The 23,480-nt window shown below is 46.1% G+C and overlaps 5 protein-coding genes across 8 annotated transcripts; all 5 read right to left on the minus strand.

Moving 5' to 3' along the window:
• Positions 1-167: 167 nt before the first annotated feature.
• Positions 168-9,277, minus strand: LOC101755729 (probable cytosolic oligopeptidase A). Its single transcript, XM_022829001.1, has 20 exons — positions 8,892-9,277; positions 8,615-8,782; positions 8,333-8,456; positions 8,123-8,199; positions 7,864-8,007; positions 7,557-7,787; positions 7,385-7,475; positions 6,820-6,941; positions 6,546-6,653; positions 6,230-6,475; positions 5,977-6,122; positions 5,776-5,893; positions 5,392-5,551; positions 5,268-5,299; positions 5,101-5,166; positions 4,904-4,975; positions 4,509-4,586; positions 3,749-4,133; positions 2,279-2,635; positions 168-652 (listed from the first exon to the last, which is right to left on the minus strand). The coding sequence occupies exons 1-20, from the start codon at positions 9,246-9,248 to the stop codon at positions 531-533; spliced, it is 3,204 nt and encodes a 1,067-aa protein (XP_022684736.1). The 5' UTR covers positions 9,249-9,277; the 3' UTR covers positions 168-530.
• A 272-nt stretch (positions 9,278-9,549) lies between these two features.
• LOC101757349 (two-component response regulator ORR3-like) lies at positions 9,550-12,704 on the minus strand. The gene is given in 4 exon segments (XM_014805410.2): positions 9,550-10,020; positions 10,023-10,050; positions 10,207-10,253; positions 10,406-12,704. Coding segments are annotated over 4 exon segments (378 nt in total). The 5' UTR covers positions 10,506-12,704; the 3' UTR covers positions 9,550-9,817.
• Positions 12,705-12,904: 200 nt separating this feature from the next.
• Positions 12,905-18,233, minus strand: LOC101756128. 3 transcript variants are annotated; one of them, XM_012847160.3, is made up of 6 exons: positions 17,914-18,231; positions 17,665-17,806; positions 17,501-17,586; positions 14,161-17,347; positions 13,954-14,066; positions 12,905-13,822 (listed from the first exon to the last, which is right to left on the minus strand). In XM_012847160.3, the coding sequence occupies exons 1-6, from the start codon at positions 18,112-18,114 to the stop codon at positions 13,811-13,813; spliced, it is 3,741 nt and encodes a 1,246-aa protein (XP_012702614.1). In that variant the 5' UTR covers positions 18,115-18,231; the 3' UTR covers positions 12,905-13,810. The 3 variants fall into 3 exon arrangements, 2 of the variants coding, with proteins under 2 accessions (XP_012702614.1, XP_022681899.1); XM_022826164.1 differs by having other exon boundaries at positions 13,902-14,066; XR_002677489.1 differs by lacking the exon at positions 12,905-13,822 and having other exon boundaries at positions 14,025-14,066; positions 14,161-14,236; positions 14,323-17,347; positions 17,914-18,233.
• Positions 18,234-18,829: 596 nt separating this feature from the next.
• Positions 18,830-20,165, minus strand: LOC101757749 (uncharacterized protein At2g24330). 2 transcript variants are annotated; one of them, XM_004954457.3, is made up of 3 exons: positions 19,441-20,165; positions 19,261-19,364; positions 18,830-19,181 (listed from the first exon to the last, which is right to left on the minus strand). In XM_004954457.3, the coding sequence occupies exons 1-3, from the start codon at positions 19,826-19,828 to the stop codon at positions 19,068-19,070; spliced, it is 606 nt and encodes a 201-aa protein (XP_004954514.1). In that variant the 5' UTR covers positions 19,829-20,165; the 3' UTR covers positions 18,830-19,067. The 2 variants fall into 2 exon arrangements, with proteins under 2 accessions (XP_004954514.1, XP_004954513.1); XM_004954456.3 differs by having other exon boundaries at positions 18,830-19,184.
• A 105-nt stretch (positions 20,166-20,270) lies between these two features.
• On the minus strand, positions 20,271-23,478 carry LOC101758423 (eukaryotic initiation factor 4A-III homolog A). The gene is made up of 8 exons (XM_004954458.3): positions 23,093-23,478; positions 22,523-22,763; positions 22,362-22,442; positions 21,888-21,995; positions 21,691-21,810; positions 21,441-21,608; positions 21,209-21,295; positions 20,271-20,742 (listed from the first exon to the last, which is right to left on the minus strand). The coding sequence occupies exons 1-8, from the start codon at positions 23,395-23,397 to the stop codon at positions 20,629-20,631; spliced, it is 1,224 nt and encodes a 407-aa protein (XP_004954515.1). The 5' UTR covers positions 23,398-23,478; the 3' UTR covers positions 20,271-20,628.
• Positions 23,479-23,480: the final 2 nt, after the last annotated feature.

A 23,480-nucleotide genomic window follows, 5' to 3' on the forward strand; every position in this document is an offset into this window, starting at 1 on the left:
AGGACCATGTCTTTTTATTTGTTCCGTTTTCCACTCTCTTTACAACTTGGTGCTCTGCTCTATTGAGATTTTTTTAAATTGACAAGCCTTTTGATAATTGAAAATTGGCTCCCTGAATTTTTCTCAAATTAACACGCTTCGCCGAAAAGAAGCACAGGAATTTCCACTAGATTATGATCCCGCACAGACCGAAATTCCTTTCACTCGTACTTCAAGTACCTTACAAGAAACGTGGGCTCGTCCAGAAAGAGAAACGTGGACGTATCCCACCACTACCATTCACTTCCAAACAGGCATCGTCGCCCATCAGTTGGCTCTAAACGACACAAACCCAGCAAACACTATGTCAGTTACCTCCACGCAAACGCAAAACTTCGATGCACAAGTGTTTTACAACTTTACAAACATCACATGATACTAGCAGTGTTTTACATGCCACTCCTACGTACATACATGATACACCTTCACGCCACACACCACTGTGTATGTGTGCGTATCTCATTCATCGATGCAGGTCCTAGCTTGGACTTCTAGTTGAAGACTGAAGGATTGGTCGTCGCGCTGCTCACTTGGACTTCAAGCACCTCCAGCTTTCGCTCCAGGATGTCAAGCTTCTCGTTCAAAGACGCCAGCTTGCTCTTCGTCGTAGCTTCTGCACATATTTAATTTTAGAAACATCAGCGAAATGGTCCGTGCTCACTTTTCTTTTCTTCTCGCTAAAGATCCATACAACCAGTTCACGCCCTAGTCCCTACAACTCTGAATTTGTCCTTAACACCACCAATGATACGATATAGATTCAAGTATTAGCTAGTAGTACATGGCATGTAGCTAGAAGCATATGTTACTAAGACAAGACGCATCTTGTCAGCATAGAATAATAACTTAGGGGTGTTTGGTTCCTTAGCTAAAGTTTAGTCCGTGTCACATCGAATCTTCGAAGGCTAATTAGGAGAACTAAATATGAGTTAATTATAAAACTAATTACACAGATGGAGGCTAATTCGCGAGACGAATCTATTAAGCCTAATTAATCCATCATTAGCAAATGGTTACTGTAGCAGCGCATTGTCAAATCATTGACTAATTAGGCTTAATAGATTCGTATCGCGAATTAGCCTTTATTTGTGCAATGGGTTTTGTAAATAGTCTATGTTTAATACTTCTAATTAGTATCTAAACATTCGATGTGACAGAAACTAAACTTTAGGTGAGAACCAAACGGGGCCTTAACAAGCATATCCACAGAGGCACCCCCACAAAGCTTTTCTTAACTGTATTTTCTTTTTCATCTTGAAATATGCATTTCTCTACAAGTCTGTTAATATATGCCATATATGAAAATGGTTCGGTGGTAAAGCAAACAGGTTTAGGCCCACAAAGACCGACAGCTATCCCCTGCCTCCTTTTTCCATTTGCAAATGTCTAAATGTCAATAATTCAGGAAGGTAGCAATAACTAACTAAATGTAGGGAGTTCCTACTTAGCCAACAATGAGTCACGGAAAGAATTTATCGACGGTGGAGGGCCCATCGTCAGTAGGAATGTCTTTAAGACAAGCATAAGTGGATTATGAGCTAGAGCTTGGCTCTGTCAAAGTTCGAGTAGGCTCAAGCTCAGCTTGTGAAAGCTCGGGTAGAACTTTTCCATTGCAAAATATGCCATAACAACTCAACCCAGAAAAAACCTTTTGGTTTCGGATGCTCGTTGCCGCTAGAAAATGATCTTGATTTTGCTAAAGAATGAGGATGAAGTAAAGTCCAGCACGACTTGGAAAACTCAGCTTAACCACACTGCTGAGTAATAGAAATGTTGAAGGTCAAGCTGAGGTTGAATTAGGACTAGAGCGAGCTAAGCTCGAGTAGCTCGTGGGTCTTGAGCATTTCTAACAGCCCGAACCATCAGGTACGGAATAAGTTTATTGCAAGCTCGTATCCTTGAAATATTGGCATTCCAAAATGACCTTGTTTAACCATACTCACAGTACAATTAAAATGAGTCGTTGTAAAGCCTTGCCTCAACAGGTGGTGTCAAGATCTCGATCCCATGTTGGTGATGCTTGTGGCAGGTGTCATGTTGTGGGATTCAATTATTTCCTAAACATGATGGCATATGGCAAGGCAACGAAGGCTACTGGAAAATTCAGTAACAGGCAACTGTTTTGCCAGCCCTGGCGGTATTTAGCTAGGTATCGTGCGGAATAAGCAGGCGGCGGCAGCAGATCGTATGCAAGGACGGAGAGGAAAATGCAGGAGGACGCAGATCCAAATGAACTGACCGAATCTGAGGAGGAAGTCGAAGAGTCGACGGACGTTGAGGGAGATGTTGGAGATGAACTCGCGGTTCTCCCAGTCCGCCTGCACGGCGATGCCCACGTTGACCGGGTTCCCCATCCCGCCGCCGCGACCCATCCTGAATTCCTGATGCCGCCGCCGCCGCCGCCGCCTGCTTCTCTTCTCTTCTCTTGTCGTGTCGTCGTCGTCACGGAGAGACGGGACGCGCACCCACCCACCAACAGCTGTGCTGATGGATGGTTGGTGAAGGCCGGCCGGGTTGGGCCCCCGGCCCATACGAAGCCCATCTGATATGATTATACCCAGTGCTGGGTGGGTGGACCGGGAAAAGATTTGGCCAGCTCAGTCTGCAGCATGCGCGTCGATGGCCGCCGCCACGGCGACGGCGGCGCTGCAGGTGCTGTGCCGGCCGTCGCTGAGCGGCGCGCAGCTCCGGCAGGTGCACGCGCAGCTGCTCACCTCGTCCCCCCTGGCCGACCGCTTCCTCCCCAACAAGCTACTCCGCTCGCTGCTCCCGGCGCACCCGCTCGGCGTCCTCCGCCTCTTCCCGCGCCTCCTCCGCATCCTCCCCGGCTTCCGACCGAACAACTACGCCTTCTCCTTCCTCCTCAAAGCCGCCGCAGACTCCTCAGCATCTCCAGCATCCCTGCACGCCCTCGCCGTGGTCCTCGGCTGGGACGCCCACGCCTACGTCGCCAACGGCCTCATCCACGCCTACGCCTCCCACGGCCTCCTGCCCTCCGCCCGCCGCCTCTTCGACGACGCCCTCTCCTCCCGCGCTGCCGACGTCTGCTCCTGGACGTCGCTCCTCACGGCCTACGCGAGGGCCGGCCAGGTGGCCGAAGCGCGCGCCCTGTTCGATGGAATGCCCCGCAGGAACGATGTCTCCTGGAGCGCCATGCTCAGCGCCTACGTGGCCGCGGGCGCCTTCGCCGACGCCGTGCGGCTGTTCGAGGACATGCTGAGGTCCGGCGCTCGGCCCAATAGGGCGGCGGTGCTCGGGGTGCTCACAGCCTGCGGGGCGCTTGGGGCGCTGGAGCAGGGCAGGTGGGTGCACGCCTTTGTGGCCGCACGTCGTCCTCGCTCAGGAGAGGATGATGCCGTGATGGACGGGGTGGTGTCGACGGCGCTGGTGGACATGTACGCCAAGTGCGGGAGCCTGGAGGCGGCGAGGCAGGTGTTCGCCGCCGCCACGCCAGAGCAGCGCGACGTGTTCGCCTACACGGCCATGATCTCGGGGCTGTCGGACCACGGACGCTGCCGGGAGGCCATCGACCTGTTCGGGCAGATGCAGGCGGAAGGGGTGCGCCCCAACGAGGTGACCTTCATCTGCGTGCTCACCGCCTGCGGCCGCGCCGGCCTCGTCGGCCGCGCCGAGGAGGTGTTCCGCAGCATGGCGGCGGCGCACGGCGTGCGGCCCGGCGTGGAGCACTACGGGTGCCTGGTGGACGTGCTGGGGCGCGCCGGCCGGCTGACGGAGGCCCTGGCCGTGGTGCGGTCGATGCCCATGCGGCCCGACTCGTACGTGCTGGGCGCGCTGCTCAACGCGTGCGCGGCGCGGGGCGACGTGGACGCCGGCAAGCAGGTGGTGGCGTGGCTGGCGGAGCAGGGGCTCGACCACACCGGCGTGCACGTCCAGCTCTCCAACATGTACGCCTCCTGGAGCAAGTGGGAACAAGTGGCCAGCCTCCGCCGGACCATGGACCCCAAGGTGCCCGGCTGCAGCATGGTCGAGGTGGACGGCGTCGCCTGCGAGTTCGTCGCCGGCGACCGCTCGCACCGGCGGATGCCGGACATCATGTCAGCCGTCAGAGACCTGCATGCCCACCTCCGCCACCGCTTTGACGACATTGGAATCAGCTAGCCGTCAGATTCTTCTTTGCTTATGTTTACATGGCTCTGTGAGATCTTTGCTGCATCGTAGCAGCTCCGATCTGTTTATACCGTTGAAATGTGCTATTTATCAAAGCATGATTTCTTTCTTTTTATTAACCCCCTTTGGAACATGCAGTGATGGATGCTACGATACCAGCACGGTTGGCAGGATTTAATCGGCTCTGATTAAAATTCATTATGCAATTACACTGATGTTATCACGTCAAACAGCTCACGTTGAAATAGGAAACATAACGAGCTATAAACCTAATTCTGTTCGGCTGATGCCCCAGAAAAATCTTAACTCCTCACATACTGGGCAAATAAATGGTCACCCTACACAGCAACAGGAAGCAAGCCGTTGTGCCTAAGAAGTGGCTCGGGTGAAGGCTCCCGTCCGCGGAAAGAAACAAACACCTGCAGTCAGATGCAAGCGTACGTTAGTTTCAGTTCCACCAAACTCAAACCAACCGGAAACGAAATTGTACAAATTACACAGCTATATACTACTCCCAAATTATTATTAGTCGTTTTGGCTTTTCTAGATTCATAGATTTTGCTATGCATCTAGATATATATTATATCCAGATGCATAGTAAAATATATGAACCTAGAAAAGTTAAAACGACTAATAATTTGGGACAGAGGGAGTATATTCGCACAGTTTAAAGTATATCCCCAGTCTATTACAACTTCCAAACCAGTCATTGATGAGAAAGCATTCTAAGCCTTACCTCGAGTGGAGATTTTCCACCTCCAAGTGCAAGAACCGTGTCTCTGAATCGTCTTCCAGTTTCCTCAATTGCCTACAGGAAACAGGAGTTCATAACATTATAATTTTATCAATGTAAATTGGCTGAGAGGATGAAAGAAATGTTGACTCTCAGCCCCTCTCGGTACATACAATCAATCCTAATTTATGAAAACATACCTTCTCATTATCCAAACCAGCATCTTCAAAAGCTGAGAATGCATCAGCTGACAATACTTCAGCCCACTGTAACGACGACGTGACAAGATACTGGTTTTAGCATTATCCTCAAGGAACATAAGGTCGGGGAAGAAAAGTTATTCAAAAGAATCGTGATCATAAGTTACCTTGTAACTGTAGTATCCAGCAGCGTAGCCACCTGCAGGTTGTTAATAAATGAAAGAGTTAATGAAATCTGAGACTGTCTGGTCATGAACTCAACGAATTTATATGTTAGACAGCATTGCAAACCTGCAAATATATGGCTAAAGCTGCACAGGAACCTGTCCTCCGGCAGAGGAGCAAGAACTTGTGTTCGTTCTGCAACTCTTCGGTCAACATCATATATGGACTCTGAGCCATAAGGATCATATGCTGTATGCAGTTCCATATCTACACTGGCAAAACGTATCTGCAGAGGAAAGTAAAAAAACAAAGATGAAATGGCATGGACTAGTCCTTAATAAGGGTATCTATATATATAAGCAGAAAAGAAAGCTTATGCTACAACATTCATAAGGCATACCAAGAATCAAGCATGCAACAACTCAAAAAGGGAGAAAGAAATTAATAGCAGGACAAAAGTTGCTACAAGTTCAATTTGATGACACCATAAGTAGAAACAAACTAAGGCACCTGGCGCAGGCTAAAGGTGCCAGCACGGAAATTCTTTGCAGCAACAAGCTTTGCATAAATTTCTTCTGGGAGAGTTTCACCGGTTTCGTAGTGCTTTGCAATGCTCAAGAGAGTATCCCTGTTACAGCAAAGCAACAGATCAATTGGTTGCTAGACTGGGAGATTCAAGGTAAAAAGCCACATGAGATGGACCCATCATACTTGTGATAGCACCAGTTTTCCATGAACTGGGAGGGTAACTCTACAGCATCCCATTCAACTCCACGAATACCAGCAACATAACCTTCATCTTGCTTGGTAAGCATATGCTGAAGGGCATGACCAAATTCATGGAACACAGTTTCAACCTACAGAAGACACATGCAATGCAACTTCTTTACTATCATAATCAGGAGCGTACTGCTTCAGTACTTCCAACAGCTATCCTCATTCACATTTCACGGATGTTACTTACCTCACGGAAGGTCATGAGACTGGGCTTATCACCAACTGGTGGCGTCTGATTGCACACCATATGAGCAACAGGCAGCCTAGCAGGCAACCCATTGCGAGCTAGGACACGACTGCGAGAAAAGACAACATTCATCCAAGCCCCTCCACGCTTTTCAGATGGTCTTGAATATGGATCAAAGTAAAAATAAGCAACAGGGCTATTGGAAGAGTCTTTGACACAGTAAAATTTGACATCACTGTGCCAGACCTGAAAAGTAGTCGCTTGTCAAAAAATTGCAGAAATGGTAATTCGTGAATGAAAGTGAAAAGGTACTTACAGGAGCCAGTCCATCTGCAGGTTCAACGCTCACCCCAAAAAGCTTATTTGCCAGAGTGAAGAGGCCATCCATAACCTTGGGCAATGCAAAATAAGGACGCAGTGCTTCCTGCAATGGCAGTGCTCAGATAAGTTCAATAGTTAATAATTACCATGTGCTTCTTTCTAGGCTAAAAGATATAGTCGCACTTTAGCATGAGCTTATACTGTATGCAATTTGAAATGCATGTACAGAGGAATGGAAATCAAAATGGATTACAGAGGAACATACAAACCTCATTGATATCATATTTAGACTCCCTCAGTCGTTCACTCCAGAATGTAAGGTCCCAGTGAGTCAAATCAGTAGCTTCTGGAGAACCAGAATCTTTGGCGAAGATTTTTAGGTCTTCCATATCTGAATACATAAATCAGCAGTGAAAAGCATGGCACAGAAGAAAAAGCATGGCACTGAAGAAAAAGAAGATGTTCAGACTGTCTCCACACATGAGAAGATATTTGCAGATTAAAAATATCATGCTAGCAGATAACTGGAACTATTTCTGTTGGGTGATCTCAAATGTTAAAGAAAACAAAAAGGGTTGGAAGACGAACTCAAATGTAATAAATAAGATACAATACAAATAATCCAAAAAGAATTATATTTTTTTAATGCTGCTAACTATAGAAGTTGTAATAGAATAGGTAAAGTTCTGGAACCATGGACGAAACCTAGATATGTTAGTACAAACCTTAATACCAGCGATGCAAAGGAAGAAATACAAGAAAGTAGACAGCCTTCTCAGCGTGTCCAAAAGAAGTAAACGACAGAGAGAAGAACAATAATGCGGTTGGTTGTACCTTTAACAGCATGATCCCAAGAAGCCGCACGCAGCTTCTCGAGAAGCTCTTCTACACGCTCAACGGTTGCCATTTTCTGAGCCATGCTTACCTACATGATATAATCAATGAGTTAAAATACAATTATTGCACACTCCTTTAATGTGGTGGAAAGAAGGAAGCGCGCAATCACCTCAGCATAGTTCTTGTAGCCAAGAATTTTAGCCTTCTCTTGCCTTAACTTCAGAATTTGAGCGATGATATTGGTGTTATCAAGTTCACCACTAGAGGCACGGGTTAGATAAGCACGGTAGACTTCTTCACGGAGAGCTCTGCTACGAGCATGTTGCATAACAGCGATATAGCTTGGTGCATCCAACGTGATGATCCAAGGTCCATTTTCAGCTGTAGCATTTTCGTGACCCTGCCAATATTGCTTGTCAGCATACTAACGGAGGAAATAGCTTCTCAGATTTTACGTTGGTGTTCGCTGTTCATACCTTTGACACGGCAGTTTGTGCTGCTAAACCAAGGGCTGTAGCAGGCAACCCATCAATTTCCTTCTTATCAGTAATTAATTTCTCAAATTTCTTTGTTGCGTCCAGCACATTTTCGCTAAACTTTTGTGACAACTTTTCAAGCTCCTGGAATGAAGTTAGCACTCCATTAACTCAAATAGTGACGTACATCAGAAAAAAATGACAAGAAATGATTGAACTTCGGATTGTTTAAGTAATATTTGATGACTTCTGAGTTTACCTGTTCGATTTGGTTAAATTTCTCCCTCTGTTCATCCTCAAGTGCAACTCCACTGAGAACAGCCTCCTTTATTTGAGCTGATTATGGGAAACAGAAATACTATTAGGAAAGGACAAGTGCAACCGAATGCCACGGATCACTGCATGTGAAAAACAAGTGATAACATATCATGGCAAGAAAGGAGGTTGTGCAGCATGCAGAGAAGTTCACCTTCTACTATACGCTTGCGAGCATCACTGAGACTCTCCCAATCAGAAGAGTTCCTAATGGCCTTGAAAGCCTCATAGATAGGCTTGCTCTGGCCCAGCCTTAGTTGAAACTTGACTTTGTCAGGCTGTGAAACGAAAGAGAGATCCGATCAGCTGGTGGAGATGCAGTGAGCTTAATGGGATCCAAAGTTGGAATCCATCACCAAGCATTCTAAGATCTAGTATAATAAATCCTAATCATGTCGAGTTCGTCAAGCACTGTAAGCAGCAGCTCCCAGATGACCTGGACTTCCTCGACGGCGGCGCGTAGATCGGCGGAGTCCTTGACGGCCTTGAGGTGGTCGACCATCCCCCAGATGACCTCGAGCCTGTCGGTGATGCGCTCGAGCGGCTCGACGAGCTTCCCCCACGAGGGCTGGACGCCCTTCTCGAGCTCCTCAAGCTGGGCCTCCTGCGATGAGAATGCGATGGAGGTAGGTGGCAGCATCAGAAGCAAGCAACCTTGGAATCCAAATTCCCGTCCAATTCAATCGCGGTGGATGGATGGATGGATGGCTTACGAGTCGCGTGAGGAGGTCGCGGATGCCGGGTCGGACGTGGCCGGGCTCGACGCGGTCGAAGGGCGGGAAGTCGAAGTCGGCGACGAGGAGGGGGTTGTCGGTGGCGGCCATGGTGGTGGAAGAGGAGAAGGCGGCGCAGGTGGCGGGGGCGGGGCGCGCCCTGGGGCAGAAGGCTCGTAGCGGGGAGGAGGAAGGGAGGGCGGCGAAGAGGAGGAGGCGGGTGGTAGGGTTGGGGAGGCGGGTGGAGGCGGCGAGTGGGAGCCGCGCGGTGAACAAGGCGGAGGAAAGGAGAAGCATGGCGGCGGCGACGAGCGCTTGGATGTGCTGACGTCGGCGTGGGCGGCGGTGGTGGGCCATCCTGCTTGCTGCTTGGGCTTCCTGGATCGGATGGTCCTGGGCCGCCCCGCCCCGCCCCGCCCGCCAGGGAAATATCTTTCTCGCTCGCTCCATTCACACAACTGGTTTCTGCATGCCCCCCTCAGAAAGAAAAAAAAAACTGGTTTCTGCATTTTCCGTTTTCTTTCATCTGCATAAGCAGCAGCTTTCCCTTTAAATATACACAGCGATTTGGAACTTGTTTTAAAAACTCATAGTGATTTGGTTGGCCTTGGTTTTATCCTTGTGTCGCTTTCAAGTTTCAGTCCTCCATGCCAAACAATGCAAAACCTTCACATTGACAATATTCTTATTTATTCTGCTATATAGGAGTAAGTGACAACTGAAATTCTTTTCTTCTTCTTCTGCTCTGGTAGCAACACATACGCTACTACTACTAATATTTGCGACTAGCTAGACAGGCATTGGTCAACGACATCAACAAAACAAACAGCCCTGAACCATCCAGTTGCTTGCTGCATTGCATTCCTCGGTATATTAGAGGGCTTGCCAATTCCAACCAATAGCTTGGAAGCAAGCAAGGAAGGAAGCTAGCGCGTGATGAGGCGGCTGCAGAGGCGCGACACATCCGCCTGCCGCACTGGCTTGATGAGGAAGTCCTCGGCGCCCTCCTCCAGACACCTCCGGATCCTCGTCGGCGAGTTCTCCGACGACATCATCACCACCGGGATCTCCCGCAGATCCGCCGACTCCTTCACACGCTTCAGCAGGTCGTAGCCGCTCATCTCCGGCAATCCGTGATGATCATGTGCACACTGCGATCCTGCTTCATCAACATTCAACACGCGCACACACAAATTGTTCAGTCTTCTTCTTCCTTCTCTTCTCTTCTCTTCTCTTTTCTTTTCTTTTCACTGACGATTGACGAAACAGCACAGCCATGGCGGCACTACATACAACAAAAGTCACAAGAGCTTACCAGGCTCAGAACCTCCAACGCTCTCTTGCCACTGTCCACCGTCGTAACTGCACCAACCCAACAAAAGTTTCGTTCAACCCAAGGGCTTTGTGGCAAGAAACCAAATTCTCTCAAGGAAACGAATTGTCCAGATAAAACTGCAATTACAGTTCAGTCAAGAGCTAGCCAACAAGTCCTCCTCGAAAGGTAGAGTACACACCTCGGTATTTGGAGCTGCGGAGGAGCCTGGAGATGACCGCACGGTCGACGATGCTATCGTCCACGGCCAGGACGTGCGGCGGCTCCGGCATCGTCGACATGCCTGCTATAGAGAAGGCAACAACAGATGCCGAAATGGCGCCACCATTTTTATACAGGGGAGCTTACTGCGTACTGCTTAGGGAGTTAGGGAGGGGCCGACCACCCAATAGAATACTACACCCCCACGAAGAAGAAAAAAATAAGCCAACCAAGCAAGCCCAGGGCAGGAGATGAGATCCAACCAAATCTGGAGGAGGAGCGCGGGTCCCCATGGATTCTATACTACCTGTTTCACATGGCACAAACTTACAAGATGATGATGATGATGAGGCCCTCGTCCTCCCCCCTCGCCTCATCTACAAACAACATTAAAGGTCAGCATGATTACACTAAACATAGGGGATTAAACAACAAGCTCGATCTCATCCATTTCATTCTCGAGCTAGTCACCAGTGACACTTCATATAGTTTTGTCATGATCACACAGGCTCTAACTGCATATCAACGGTTACTACATTTTGTATTACTAGATTGTAGCAATACACTAAAATTGATTTACTAGACTCTCTCCATAACAAGCATAGCCATGCTTCTTTTACTTTCATAACTTTCCATCACATCTGCTGTTAATATTCATATCTTGCTGTTATCAACAAAAATAGGGATATTCCTTCATAACCATACAATTCATGAAAAGAAGAGCATCATCCACCCGGATTGCAGCTAGGGAGCCCAACAGACAGCAGGTGCACTGAAATATTTCCACAATGCAACAAGCCAACAATAACAAATTCTGAGGCACAACAGAAATATTTCCCACGAGAAAGGAAAATTGCGCACGAACTATCCACATTCAGCATATCCGGGAGGGAATCTTTCGGACAAATTTTTTTGCACAGCAACTACCACTCCCACCACCCCTGTTCTACAATCGAACTGGCAAAAGCATGCAATGATTCACAAACTAATCAAAATTTAAGAATTCAGAGATTCTGAAATGTGATGTCTGACCTTATGCCGGAGAATGGAGAAGCACTTTTCTCTAAATAATGCCTCAAGTCAGTTTCTCTGCATCTGGACTTCCATACAGAAGCCCACAACCAGGACATGGCTTGTGGTAGCAACGTGATTGGTCGTGGAAGAGGGATCGATCGCTGCTGCAGATCGATCTTGGGAGCTGCCTTTTTGCTTTATGAAACATTATATTAGTACATACTTCAGAAGTGGCCAAGTGTTTAGCTGTTCAACAAGGAGCTGCTGCTCTTGAGTCAAGATTAGGGATCAGAAGCACAAGGTCAACTCAAGGAAAAAAAAAACAACTCATGTTGCTTCTGAGAAACAAAAGAACTAGAGGAATAAGTTTTCTTTTGAGCTTCATTTCAAATTCACTGCAAAGTAGGAAAACATATTCTTACTAGGTTAGTGAAAACAATTCGTTAATGATTTCAAAGGCTCAGTTCAGGCTGAGATCCAATACAATGTGATCTGAAACATTCCCTTCTTCCCTGCAACTAAACTATCAATTTCATGAATCATAAGCATTAAATGGTACAGTTTTAGGTACCTGAAGCAACCACCACAGAAAATGGGTGGGTTTCAAGGGGACAAAGACATACGCACTGGCAGAGTAGCGGAATGGGGTTCTTCAACTCCAAGGTCTCATCCTGTTGACTTTTTATTAAAAAGGAAAAAACTAAGAATAAATACTGTGTATCACACAACATATCTTTCAGCAGCCAGATGGCACTAGGGGGCTACATAGGGTCCTCATTCAGGCTCCAAGAAAGAAGAGTTCAAATAAAGCATTAGTGTTTTAACATGTCGATGGATCTCAAAATCTTATTAGGTTGACATTGTACACTAAGCCACACTACTTCTAGTTGACACGATATGTTTCAAGTTTGGGAGCAATAACTTATTCAAGTCAACAATGTTACTGTGGACTTTAAGCATCCAGCATGATCTGCCGACCTGATGATTGCAGGGTTGCTTCAGTTCACCAACAACTGGCAGCATGCAAACAATGCTGCACAACCAAGTGGAGATTCATCCGGCAGGAAATCAGACAGGCCTTATGTGTAACATTGCCTGGCTATTCTTTTGTACAAATAAGGAATAAACATATACTCAGATTGCTATATGGCAGTTGATAAGGCAAATGATCGTTTTTACTGCATAGAGGTTCTCATACAAGGAAAGCATGATACAGGATTAAATTGAAGTGAGCTATAGTTCTGCATTAATACCAATCATATTAGAGTAAAAAAAAAAAGTATCTTGCATCCTTGCAGACATCTGGTTAAGAGCATAATTAATCAATAGGATAACGAGAATCTCAATAATTGATCCACCAAAAGAAAACAGTATCAATTATTGCAGTGCAGAGAAATAGAAAAGTACAAAGAATATGACAAAACTAGACGATTTTATTTGGAAATACATATATGCAGTACCATCATGAAATGCACAAGCAAATCTTCTCTCTTTTGCACCTATTACCAAAAAAGTTAGTGTATTCTAAACCAGAAAAGAAAAACACAAAGAAAAACACATACCACTTGTACCCTACAACTCAGAGAAAAGAACAAAAAAGACTACGTGAGAAGCACTCATCAAAACTATTGTCACCTCATGAAGAAATGAGGCATTTTAATAGATTGCACATGAGCTACTGATGGCAACATATTTACCAAAATATATTGATATGTACAAATGTACTCCCAAAAAAAGAAACTCCAAAGGATGGGCTTCTCTTTCCAAAACTCGAGATTCTTCCACAACTGCATGAGTGACTTAATCAAGAGGTGTGATTTGACATAATTTCCACGAGCTGACAATTTTAGGAATTCTCATATCACTCTGTACAAAAGCTCCATTTTTGCTCCCACTCTCTGACCAGAGTCTTGCTACACCACTGTTACTCAAACTTTAACTGTTGTATCCTAGTTGCTAGAAGTTTTCGCTGCCAAAATAATTGAACCAGCTTCCATCACGGGCTTCTAGATGTTTTGCGAGGCTGTTCAGTAGGTGAGCATTCTACTGAACATCTGAAATGCATGAAGTCTTATTATCTGACCTGTTTTAAGTATCAACAGGTGAAGGTAGATGGGCACTAAGTGTATTGGTTTCATTATAGAGAGGTCCAGCGCACCACGTCTGCTAGCTCACACGCATTACTGCTCCCAGTGCTACTGCTGATTGTGAATAGCAGGTTCTTGTTTCCTCTTGCCGAAACAGCTAGTCATGCAGCTTCAAAATCATTGACTGTAATCACTGGCAAATCTCTCCAAGGTACTCCTTTAGCATAAAGCTTTGCAAAAGGCTCTTGTGCAAGAGCAGGTGCAATCTGAGCCCCCAAGAAAACCTATGGACTATTCTGTACCAACAATCATATAAAAGCAGTAAGTAGAGTTCAGCTATCTTGTAAAACCAGGTTCAGAAAGTGAGAAACCCACCTCAGTAAAGAAGATAGAAGTTCAAAGCAACATCTGAGGACATGTGACTCACCTCATGATCCTCATCTAAGCCTTGAACGTCCTCTTCCATATCCTTAACCTTAAGGTCTTTTGGTTCCTTATCTGTGCAACGCCACTCACAAACTTTCCTTTCCTCAAGGAAACCTGAAGAATAGGAGGTGTCAATAATTAATAACTCTCCAATGAAGTCAAGGAGAACAACTATAGTGTATGTAACAGAATGGTGATTTATTGACACCTTGTATGTCTCCAGTCATGGTAGCTTCAGCGCATATAGAATCGGAGCCATTTTTTTCTGCACGATCAACCTCATACTGGGAGATTGAAACAATTGCTTTTTCAGGTCCTTGGAAACCAAGGAGAATTACTGTGTTATTCTGTGCAGTACGCATTTCAGAACCTGAATTAGCTGAAGAATTGTCTGCATCAGTGCCACCATCTAGAGAAACAGAGGTCCCTGCTGTGCAGAAGCTGCCATCATGAAACATCTCGGACAATAATCTGTCAGTACTTTGAAGAGTCTTGGTGATATTGGCATCTGAAATATGTTGATACCCGAAATTGTCAAGGTACTTTTCAGAAGTGGAACCCTGGCAAGCCATGTATGTATCTTCAGAAACCAAATTGGTTTCAGCTTGTTGCTGATCAGTTCCTCTCTTATCACCATCCAGAGATTCAATCAAGTTGACTTTTGTAGAACAAAACAATAACTTTGCATTGTCTGAATTGTTCTCAGAAACAGAAAGCTCGTCTGGATAAACTAAAGACTCCTTGAACATTAAGGGATCCTGGGGTTGTGCTTCAGGTGATGCATTTTGGCTGAAGAAATGATTTCCTACTGCACTGCGAAGATCCGAAGCATAATTAGCCATTAAAACATTATCAGAATCAATAACCCCAACAGCATCAGGAGACTTGCAAGTCCCACGAAGAGTTGAAACACCTTCATCCTCTGACTTGGATAACCCTGGCTGAGCAGATCCCAAAGCATCAATTGATGTTTCCTGGCTATTTTGGAGATCTCCATCATTGTTGACATCTTTAGTAGTAACATTAGTCTTAACAAAAGAAAAATCATTTTCAGATTGCAGCATAGAGAACCCTTGAGCAGCTTGCATGCCTTCAGATGCATCAACTACTGGTTCAAATGGCCACAACACTAAGTCCAGGGAGTTATCAAATTTTTCAACACCATTGCCTATATCAGGAGCCTCCAAACTAATGTCAAAATTTGAAGAAACTTCATGTTCTAGACGAGCAGTTGCTTCCTTACCAACATTAAGAGTTTCTGTCATGTTGATTTCTGGAACAAATTCAGCAGACCTTGCATTGTCTGTATAATTCTCTGCATGCTTAACATTGGGACCCATCATGGAGGTCATCTCGTCGAAGCTGAAATCATCATCATTTTCTAGAGCAGGAAGTATGCCACTTCTGAGAGTTTCGGTCATGTTGACCTCTGAAACACATGAAGATGATCTGGAATATAGCGAAAATATTTCCAGGTTTATTTCCTGGTCTAGAGATATGAGACTTTCCTCAAGACCAACATTAGCTCTCTCAGATGTCCTAGGTAAAGCTAGTTTGCCATCATGAAGAGAGTGAGTTCTATTGCTTTCCGGAATACATCGAGAACATCCAGCATTATCTGTCCAACTTTCTCCACTTGTATCCTCATTTAGCAAGATGGGAGTGTCCAGAAAAGCAAAGTTCATTTCATCTTTAGAAACAGAACCTCCTCCTTTACTAGCAGGGGATTCTTCATTTTCCACTGAGTTGGCATATAAAGTGTAAGAATTTGAGTTACTTGAATAAGCTTCATCATTATTAATCTCACTTGAAGATAAGAAAATCTGTGAACGAAAACTGCTGCGCTGCGGTGGATCGGATAATGTTTTCTGAACATCTTGAAGAACTTCCATTATGTTGGCTTCTGGTATGAGTTGGACAGACACTGAATCGCTTATCACATCCTCAGCATCACCACCATCATCTGAAGAGGCGACAATACTATTTTGATGGTTAGATGCTCCCTCAGACAAACCTTCCTTGACAACACCCAGAACTTTGGTCATCTCCGCAGCCGCACTGCGGTGATGTGGATTGGGTAATGTTTCTTGAACATCCTGAAGAGCTTCCATTATGTTGGCTTCTGGGATGAATTGGATGGACATTGAATCGCTTATTGCATTCTCAGCGTCACCACCATCATATGGAGAGGCGACAGCATTATTTTGATGTTTAGATGCTCCCTCAGACAAAAACTCTGATACAAATGAATACTCAAAAGAATTGACCACAAGTGGATCCAGAAAATCTTCCTGGCCCTTCTGCTCCGGTAAGTGCACATCAGATATTTGAGCATCCTTGGAGTCCACATAATTCTCTGCAAGTAATTCCACAGATGCTGGTTGGTTTGATTCAGGAATTGCAGAAAAAATATTGATAACTGCAGGAGCCTCCATCATATTGGAATCTTGAGGGCGCAAAGAGAAACCTGTAGTTCCATAGTCCGGTTCAGCGGTATTGACTAGAGGGGTACCTACCAAAGCTTCCTCTATATTGGCAGATACGTCGTTCTCCTCCTTTTCGTCTAATTGACATGGTTCTTTCTCGCTGGCATCCTTGCCACCCTCCACAACTAACTCTGGAGAGGATAAGAAGCTCAACTCAGGACTGATCTTAACAAAGCAGAAACCTCCAGCAGTGTCCTCATTCTCAGTCTCTTGACCGCATAAGGTGAATCCTGAAGTCCCCGAATGATGCTCCATATTTTTTACTGCGTTTGAACTCAGTAATAGCTCCTTCTCCGAAATGAAGGGCATCCTGTTATCCTCTGATACATGAAGCTTGGAAGATTCATTCTCAACTCCCTCATGATGCAACCCTGCGATGGCAGAAAGGTCCGATTCAGGCCCAGTCAGCACCGTTTGCACAGCATCTGCTTCAGCCAGACCTCCATTTGATTTCGGGCAACTCATTGATGAACTAACATCAGCATGATTGGTAGCATTTGAAATTATGTGAGCAATACTGCAACCATGTAACAATGAGCTTATCTGTGCAGTAGAGCAAGCCGCGCCATTCTCCGCAACATCATCACCTGAGTTGCTGCGGTGTTCCGCAGCAGTCCCTTCCATATGATTTAGGTCCTCTGGGTCATCAGATAAATGCTCGGATGACCAATTGATTAGTTGTCTGAATGCACTGCTGTTGGTTATGTGTATTTTCTCGATTGAGAATATTCTTCGCCGTAGGCCATCAGAATGCATTGGCTGGAAATCCTTGCTATGGTCCCAAGACCCATCTCCTCCATAGTCATCTCTCAAATTACTACTTGAACGATGGTGTTTTCCAAGCTTGGAAGTTCCTGCGGGATCAGATTCAGATGAAAAATTGCTTGCATCATCCACAGGATCACATTTCTGCACCAAACAATAAACAAAGACTAAATTACATAGGACGGAACAGAATGATGATGATGTTAAGAGAACATGGCCTAGATAGATGATGTAAGTCACGGATATGTAAAGCAACACTGAGAGGATAAGAGGTAATAAAGAAGGAAGAAGATGGACTTTGGCAGAGTCTTGGTCGTGGTGGTGAGACCCAGATCCACTTTGGTGGTGGAGCCTTTGGAGCGTTTTCTTGTCCTTGAGATCGACTGCAAAGCAAGATGGAGTTTGGTTACTTGGCAAGAGCTTGGTCCCCGAAAGCAATAGATAGATAGAGAATTACGCACGCGTTCTGGTGAAGCGTAGAAATGCAGCGTAAATGAGCGTCGCTAGAGCAGGGATTACAAGCATGGGCAGTGCTTGAAGAGGTTGCCTCCAGTTGAAATTCCGTCTTCTCGCCCTCCAGAATGCATAAACAAACAGCAGCACCTGGGCGAACAGTTGGAAATACAAATATGCAGTCGAATCATCGATCACCTCTACTCTACATGGTTAAATTAAGGGGGGAATTGGAAGGATTACGCACGCAAAGTTACCTCGAGGTTGAAGGAGACGAAGGCGAGGCTCCGACCGAAGCGGCGCGCCGCCCCCGCTCGCCTCGCCAGGCGCGACCTTACGGTTGCCTCCAGACTCCGCTGGGTGTCGCGAGCAGGAGCATCGTTGCGGCGCCAAGCCGAGGAGGCTGCGCGGAGGCGGGAGTAGACGGCGGAGAAGAAGCCGAGGGAGTGATCGGCCATGACTCCGGCCGGGGGTGGCGGCGCGGCGGCCAGCGGGGCGTCCGTCGACCGCTTTTTTTTTCTGACGGCAAAGCAAACCAAAACCAAGCCAACCCCCTCTCCTTTTCCCTTTTTTCCTTCCTCTTCTATATTATACTAGTTGGTATTTTAGAAGAAGATACAGGGGGCAAAGAGAAACATGCATGCATTATCTCTTCTTTTTCTCATTAGCTTTGACGAGAAAATGAAAGAAGGCAAAATTGAAAATCATCAGGAAAGGAATAGATCGACAGCACGATTTGATTCGATGCACAAGCCAACTAAGCAAGCACGATGATTGATGCCATCCAGTAGGCAGTAGTGGCATGCCACCCACCCACACGCCCTAATCTTTATTTGTTTTGTCCAACTCATGTGAGATGAATGTCCATAATCCGACTAGGCTTTTGCCCATCTTGAGTGAGCTCTTTTACGATACACAATACTACTACTTAGTAATTTTTATTTACATTGTAAAAGTGATATTTCAAAAGGAATGGTATTTCAAAATTTATGCTAGTGCCAAAAATAAAATTATAGTGATGTTATTTGTGTTGTTTTATCATGGTATCCTTATACTATCTATACTAATGTATACTACGCATACCACATGTGAATATTTCAATAGATTGACCACCGGATGTTTTTATACTGATCCTTTTCAAACACTATGCCTTTTTTTTAAAAAAAAGTAAAATGTACCCCAAGTATACATCCATCCATTCATTCGTTCGAATAGTGAATGGCAATAATATATCATGTTTACATTATCCATCCTGCACTCCATCCTACACAATGCAAAGAGACGATAGATGATGACACAACACAAAGCGCATAGGACGTACGTACACGCTGAAGATTACAAGTGAGGAACGAACAAGTAGTGCTCGTAGCCATGCATGCATTACAACCGATGGAATAATTTTTTGAGTTCATCATTCGTCTCCGACATGGAAGCTCAACCGCGAGTGCGTCCTCTTGAGCTTCTTCTTGGTAGCAGCAGCATCGCTGCTGTTGTTACTGCTGTCAGCGGCATCATCGGGATCATACTTCTGCATGCGCAAGGGCCGGCACCATCAGCCTATATACATGTGCTGAATCCTGTATTAAAAAGAAAATAATAGTGACCTCGATGAGCTTTTGCAGGTTGTGGTGGCTTCCCCTGAAGCTGCCAATCTTTGCCTTGCGTTCTGTTCGGAGGCGCTCAAGATGCTGCTGGTCCCGCCCATCCACTGCATGCACACCCGTCACCACAGAGATCGATGCAGCACAAGGATTCGCAGACATAAATTAAGATGAAGATCTTACACGTTCTCCTGAATCGTGCGAACGCCGCGAGCACGAGCGTGGCCATGGCGGGTACGGCGAGCGCAGGCAGCAGATGGAGAAGCTTCAACCTCCTGCTGCTGTTGCCCCGCCTCCTTGCTGCGGTCCACAGGCCGTACACCAACGCCACCGCCTCAAGGCCCATGGAAGCGGCGGCGATCCTGCGGCGGACGGCGGGGGCGGCGGCGTGGCGCCTCTCCACGCGGGCCCTGACGGCGGCCTCCTCCTCGGCGATGCCGCGCAGCCGCCGCTCCACCTCCGATGACGCATCCGAGGCGGCTGCTGCATCGCCGAGCTTCCACCAGACGCCAGAGGAGGAGCGCGCCAGGCCCCTCGGCGTCCCAACCTCACCACCACCCATCGACGACATGGATGATCAAGAAATGGAATTGCTGGCCTTTGCGTGAGAAGACAGAGGTACAGGCTAGGCAGGTTAGGACGACAAATTCATATCACCAAATATATCATCTTTTCTTTTCTTTTTCCCTATCCAATCAGCCACCAAATATCCTCACCGACCAGGCTAGGCCAGGCCAGCACCAAAGAAAACGAGCAGGGCGAGTGGCCAGCACGTCATCCAAATTCAAGTTGCCAGTTTGTCATGACCCCTGCAGCAGCAGGGGCACATCACCCATCCCCAACAACACTCACAACAGACATACTAGGAGTCTTGAACAAGGAAAGGCCCGACAGCGAATGGCTTTTCCACGTCGTTGAACCTGTCACTTTGTCATGCTTACGTGCCAAAAGAGAAGGCTCACAGCAAGAGCTTAACGCTTCCCGGCTTCCGGCTTAACACATGATATTCTACATACATAGGCGCTGCCGCATCCAGTCAAAACTATCATAATAAACCACACCAATTCAGATACATTAAACACAAATTCAACATCAAATCCAATTGACTCACTAAAACCTGATCGACACAAGTCTCGTGTCCCAACCACAAATTCAGTAACCAAGTTACATGAGAGCTGGAGCAAGCTAGAATATATACAGTTCATGCCATGATGACCAAATGGGAAACAAATCTCTGCTCTACTCCACTCCGCTTACAAAGCCCCTCGCCCAGTTCACAGCCACACCAAACGTTTCACCAAAAACCAAAGCTCAGCCAAACCTTCTGAGGGCATGATAAAAACACAACAGCGCTCTCTCCCAGTCCTCTGCTCAAATAAGATCAGCAACATTCATTGGCATCTCATCAATTTGTGTGCTGTAGTACTGCTCTATATCCCTCAGGATACGGATGTCATCCTTGCGCACGAAATTGATCGCCACACCCTGCAACGCCACACACAAAAAAAAACAGCGCTTTAATTCTCTCTGACACATTCCACCTAAAGTGTGCTTAGACAACTATGTATTCAGTTTTGCCATGTGCCTATAACCAACTAAAGTGTGCCTTTAGGATGAAGAGAGCAAACACTCGATTCAATTCAAATGTTGTCTAGCGTGTTAATTTCCTCTACAGTCTAGGAATGAAAAATTGCATGAAAGATTCCGCACAGATAAGCGGGACTCTCTTTTTGGCTATCATATACTGAATACCAAAGACATGAAAACGTTTTATACAATCACGCGCCCACAACTGTTTGCTTGTTGGTTTGGTTCTGTTAAGCATAGCAACAACAAAACAACCCGCATTATAGTAAAAGCAACCTGAAAACTAAACTCTGCCATGAACTATCCACAAGTCCGAGAGGTGGTACTAGAATAGAAGGATGACCAAGTTGGTGGCAAATATTACCTTGCGCCCGAAACGACCAGAGCGACCAATGCGATGGATGTAAAGCTCACGATTATTTGGGAGATCGTAATTTATGACAAGCGAAACCTGAAAATGGAAACAATTCAGTCAATACCCCAACCATTAATGAGTAATACAACCACATATAGTAAAAGGATACACTGTATCAGGTTACACAGCAACAGTATTCAAAAGAATTTTAAACAAAAAAAAATGGTGCCACAAGACTTGCCTGCTGAACGTCCAGTCCTCGAGCCCAAACATCCGTAGTGATTAACACACGAGTTGCACCAGACCTGAACTCTGACATGATGGCATCCCTTTCCTGTTGGGGCATGTCACCATGCATAGCTGATACTGTGAAGTTATTGCTGCGCATTCTTTCAGTAAGCCAATCCACCTGGACCAAAAGACAATTTCACTTAATCCAAACCATCAATCATGGCAAGTGGCCAAGTTTATTTAAGTCCATCGCAAGTTACCTTTCTCTTAGTATTGCAGAAAATAACAGCTTGGGTGATGGTCAACGTATCATAAAGATCACACAGCGTATCAAACTTCCATTCTTCTTTCTCAACAGCAACAAAGAATTGTTTGATGCCCTAAAAACATGACGTTAAAACATGAAGTTGCCAAAAGGACATCAAATTGGTTGAAGCAAAACTGGCAAGGAATTTACCTCCAGGGTCAACTCATCACGCTTCACAAGGATCCTAACTGGTTCGGTCATGAACTTGCTAGTAATCTCTAGGATCTCATGAGGAAGAGTGGCAGAGATCAAAACCACCTACTTAACGGAAAGCAAAACTACATCAGTTTTAAGTAAAAGACTATTATTTCTTATCATTAAAAAAACAAGATTGACAAAAGGTACTCATTTTCTTATTGTTTGTTCGTTCAGCAATGTGGCAAATGTTCAACAAGTTAAACAGGTAACAAAATAACAGAAACTGAGCAATAATCAGTATATATGTGCAGCTGAGATGCAATAATCACCGAAACAGATACAAGATAAGCTTTAGCCACAATAATAAGGGGTTAATAGGAAATATGAAACATGTTAAAAAGGACTTTTTTTTGCTGAGAGGATATAAAATTGAAGACGAAAGGGGAAAGTGCGGTTTGTGTGTAAATTATAAGGTCCGAGAGTAACCTGAAGTTCCGGTGGGAGGTATCTGTAGACATCGTAAATCTGATCCTTAAAGCCTCTGCTCAACATCTCATCAGCTTCATCCTGTATGATGGAAGGAATTAGCCTGGTGTACCTCGAGGAGATGGCAATTCAGAAGCAAGAGAATAAGAGAGTGAACAAACCAGAACTAGAAGCTTGATGGCTCTTGTTCGCAGGGTCCTTCTCTTGATCATATCACATACTCTGCCTGGAGTTCCTGAGACAACGTGCACTCCGTTCTCAAGCCTCCTGATATCCTCGCCGATACTTTTTCCACCAATGCAAGCATGCACTTGGATGTTGAGGTAGTCACCGATAGCCAGCATAACTCTCTCTGTTTGCGAAGCAAGCTCTCTAGTAGGTGAGAGGATCAAAGCCTGGACCCTGTGATGACAAATTAAGGTTATATGGCATGCCCAATCTCAACTTCCACTCCCATACTACTTTCACAAAACAATACTTTCACAAATTAAGGTTATATGGCAGTGCCCTAACTCCTTCACAATGCGTGACAAAGGATTGATGATAAAATAAAACAGGCCAAATGTGAAAACCAATCTGCAGTCTCCTTTTATTATTAGAGAAGGAAACAAACTAACTGCCAAACACAATCGAGCCAGCACTTGGTGAGTGAATCGCAAAGAGTACATAATAGGTCTGCCGTTGAATAACCCGACAGGCGGCAGAGACAAGTAAGTAGGTAAGGTAATTACTCGCGGACGGCGGTGTCGACGATCTGGCAGACGGTGAGTGAGATCATGGATGTCTTTCCCGTGCCGGACTGGGCCTGCGCGATGACGTCGCGGCCGTTGATGATGGGGAGGACTGCGCGCTGCTGGATGGCGGAGGGCTTCTCGAATCCGTAGCCGTAGATGCCGCGGAGGAGGTCGTCCTTGATCCCCATCTGGTCGAAGCTGCTGACGACCTCGACCCCCGGGGAGGTCTCGAAGGTGAGGTTGTCGTCGTCCATGTTGCGGGCGGCGCCGGGGCCGCGGCGGGAGGTGGTGGGCGCCGCCATGGGTGGAAACCCTAGCTGGACGGACGGACAACGGAGGCGGAGGAGGGGAGGTTATGGGGGGTTGGGGACGATTGGGGAGAGGA

This window comes from Setaria italica, chromosome I (assembly GCF_000263155.2).
Source record: "Setaria italica strain Yugu1 chromosome I, Setaria_italica_v2.0, whole genome shotgun sequence".
Lineage (NCBI taxonomy): Eukaryota > Viridiplantae > Streptophyta > Magnoliopsida > Poales > Poaceae > Setaria > Setaria italica.

What these genes read in the sequence shown, in the direction of transcription:
- LOC101756128 (XM_022826164.1), bottom strand. Translation starts at nt 18,114, where the DNA reads ATGGCCGATCACTCCCTCGGCTTCTTCTCCGCCGTCTACTCCCGCCTC. An exon ending in TCGTCTCCTTCAACCTCGAG is followed by an intron (nt 17,807 to 17,913) that starts GTAACTTTGCGT and finishes CTGTTCGCCCAG; the next exon opens with GTGCTGCTGTTTGTTTATGC. An exon ending in CATGACTGGAGACATACAAG is followed by an intron (nt 14,067 to 14,160) that starts GTGTCAATAAAT and finishes CCTATTCTTCAG; the next exon opens with GTTTCCTTGAGGAAAGGAAA.
- LOC101758423 (XM_004954458.3), bottom strand. Translation starts at nt 23,397, where the DNA reads ATGGCGGCGCCCACCACCTCCCGCCGCGGCCCCGGCGCCGCCCGCAAC. An exon ending in CCATCAAGCTTCTAGTTCTG is followed by an intron (nt 22,443 to 22,522) that starts GTTTGTTCACTC and finishes TCCATCATACAG; the next exon opens with GATGAAGCTGATGAGATGTT. An exon ending in TCTGCAATACTAAGAGAAAG is followed by an intron (nt 21,609 to 21,690) that starts GTAACTTGCGAT and finishes CTTTTGGTCCAG; the next exon opens with GTGGATTGGCTTACTGAAAG.
- LOC101757749 (XM_004954456.3), bottom strand. Translation starts at nt 19,828, where the DNA reads ATGTCGTCGATGGGTGGTGGTGAGGTTGGGACGCCGAGGGGCCTGGCG. An exon ending in CGCACGATTCAGGAGAACGT is followed by an intron (nt 19,365 to 19,440) that starts GTAAGATCTTCA and finishes GTGTGCATGCAG; the next exon opens with TGGATGGGCGGGACCAGCAG. An exon ending in ACCTGCAAAAGCTCATCGAG is followed by an intron (nt 19,185 to 19,260) that starts GTCACTATTATT and finishes TTGCGCATGCAG; the next exon opens with AAGTATGATCCCGATGATGC.
- LOC101755729 (XM_022829001.1), bottom strand. Translation starts at nt 9,248, where the DNA reads ATGGCCCACCACCGCCGCCCACGCCGACGTCAGCACATCCAAGCGCTC. An exon ending in CACAAACTGCCGTGTCAAAG is followed by an intron (nt 7,788 to 7,863) that starts GTATGAACAGCG and finishes CAATATTGGCAG; the next exon opens with GGTCACGAAAATGCTACAGC. An exon ending in CTAAATATGATATCAATGAG is followed by an intron (nt 6,654 to 6,819) that starts GTTTGTATGTTC and finishes CTGCCATTGCAG; the next exon opens with GAAGCACTGCGTCCTTATTT.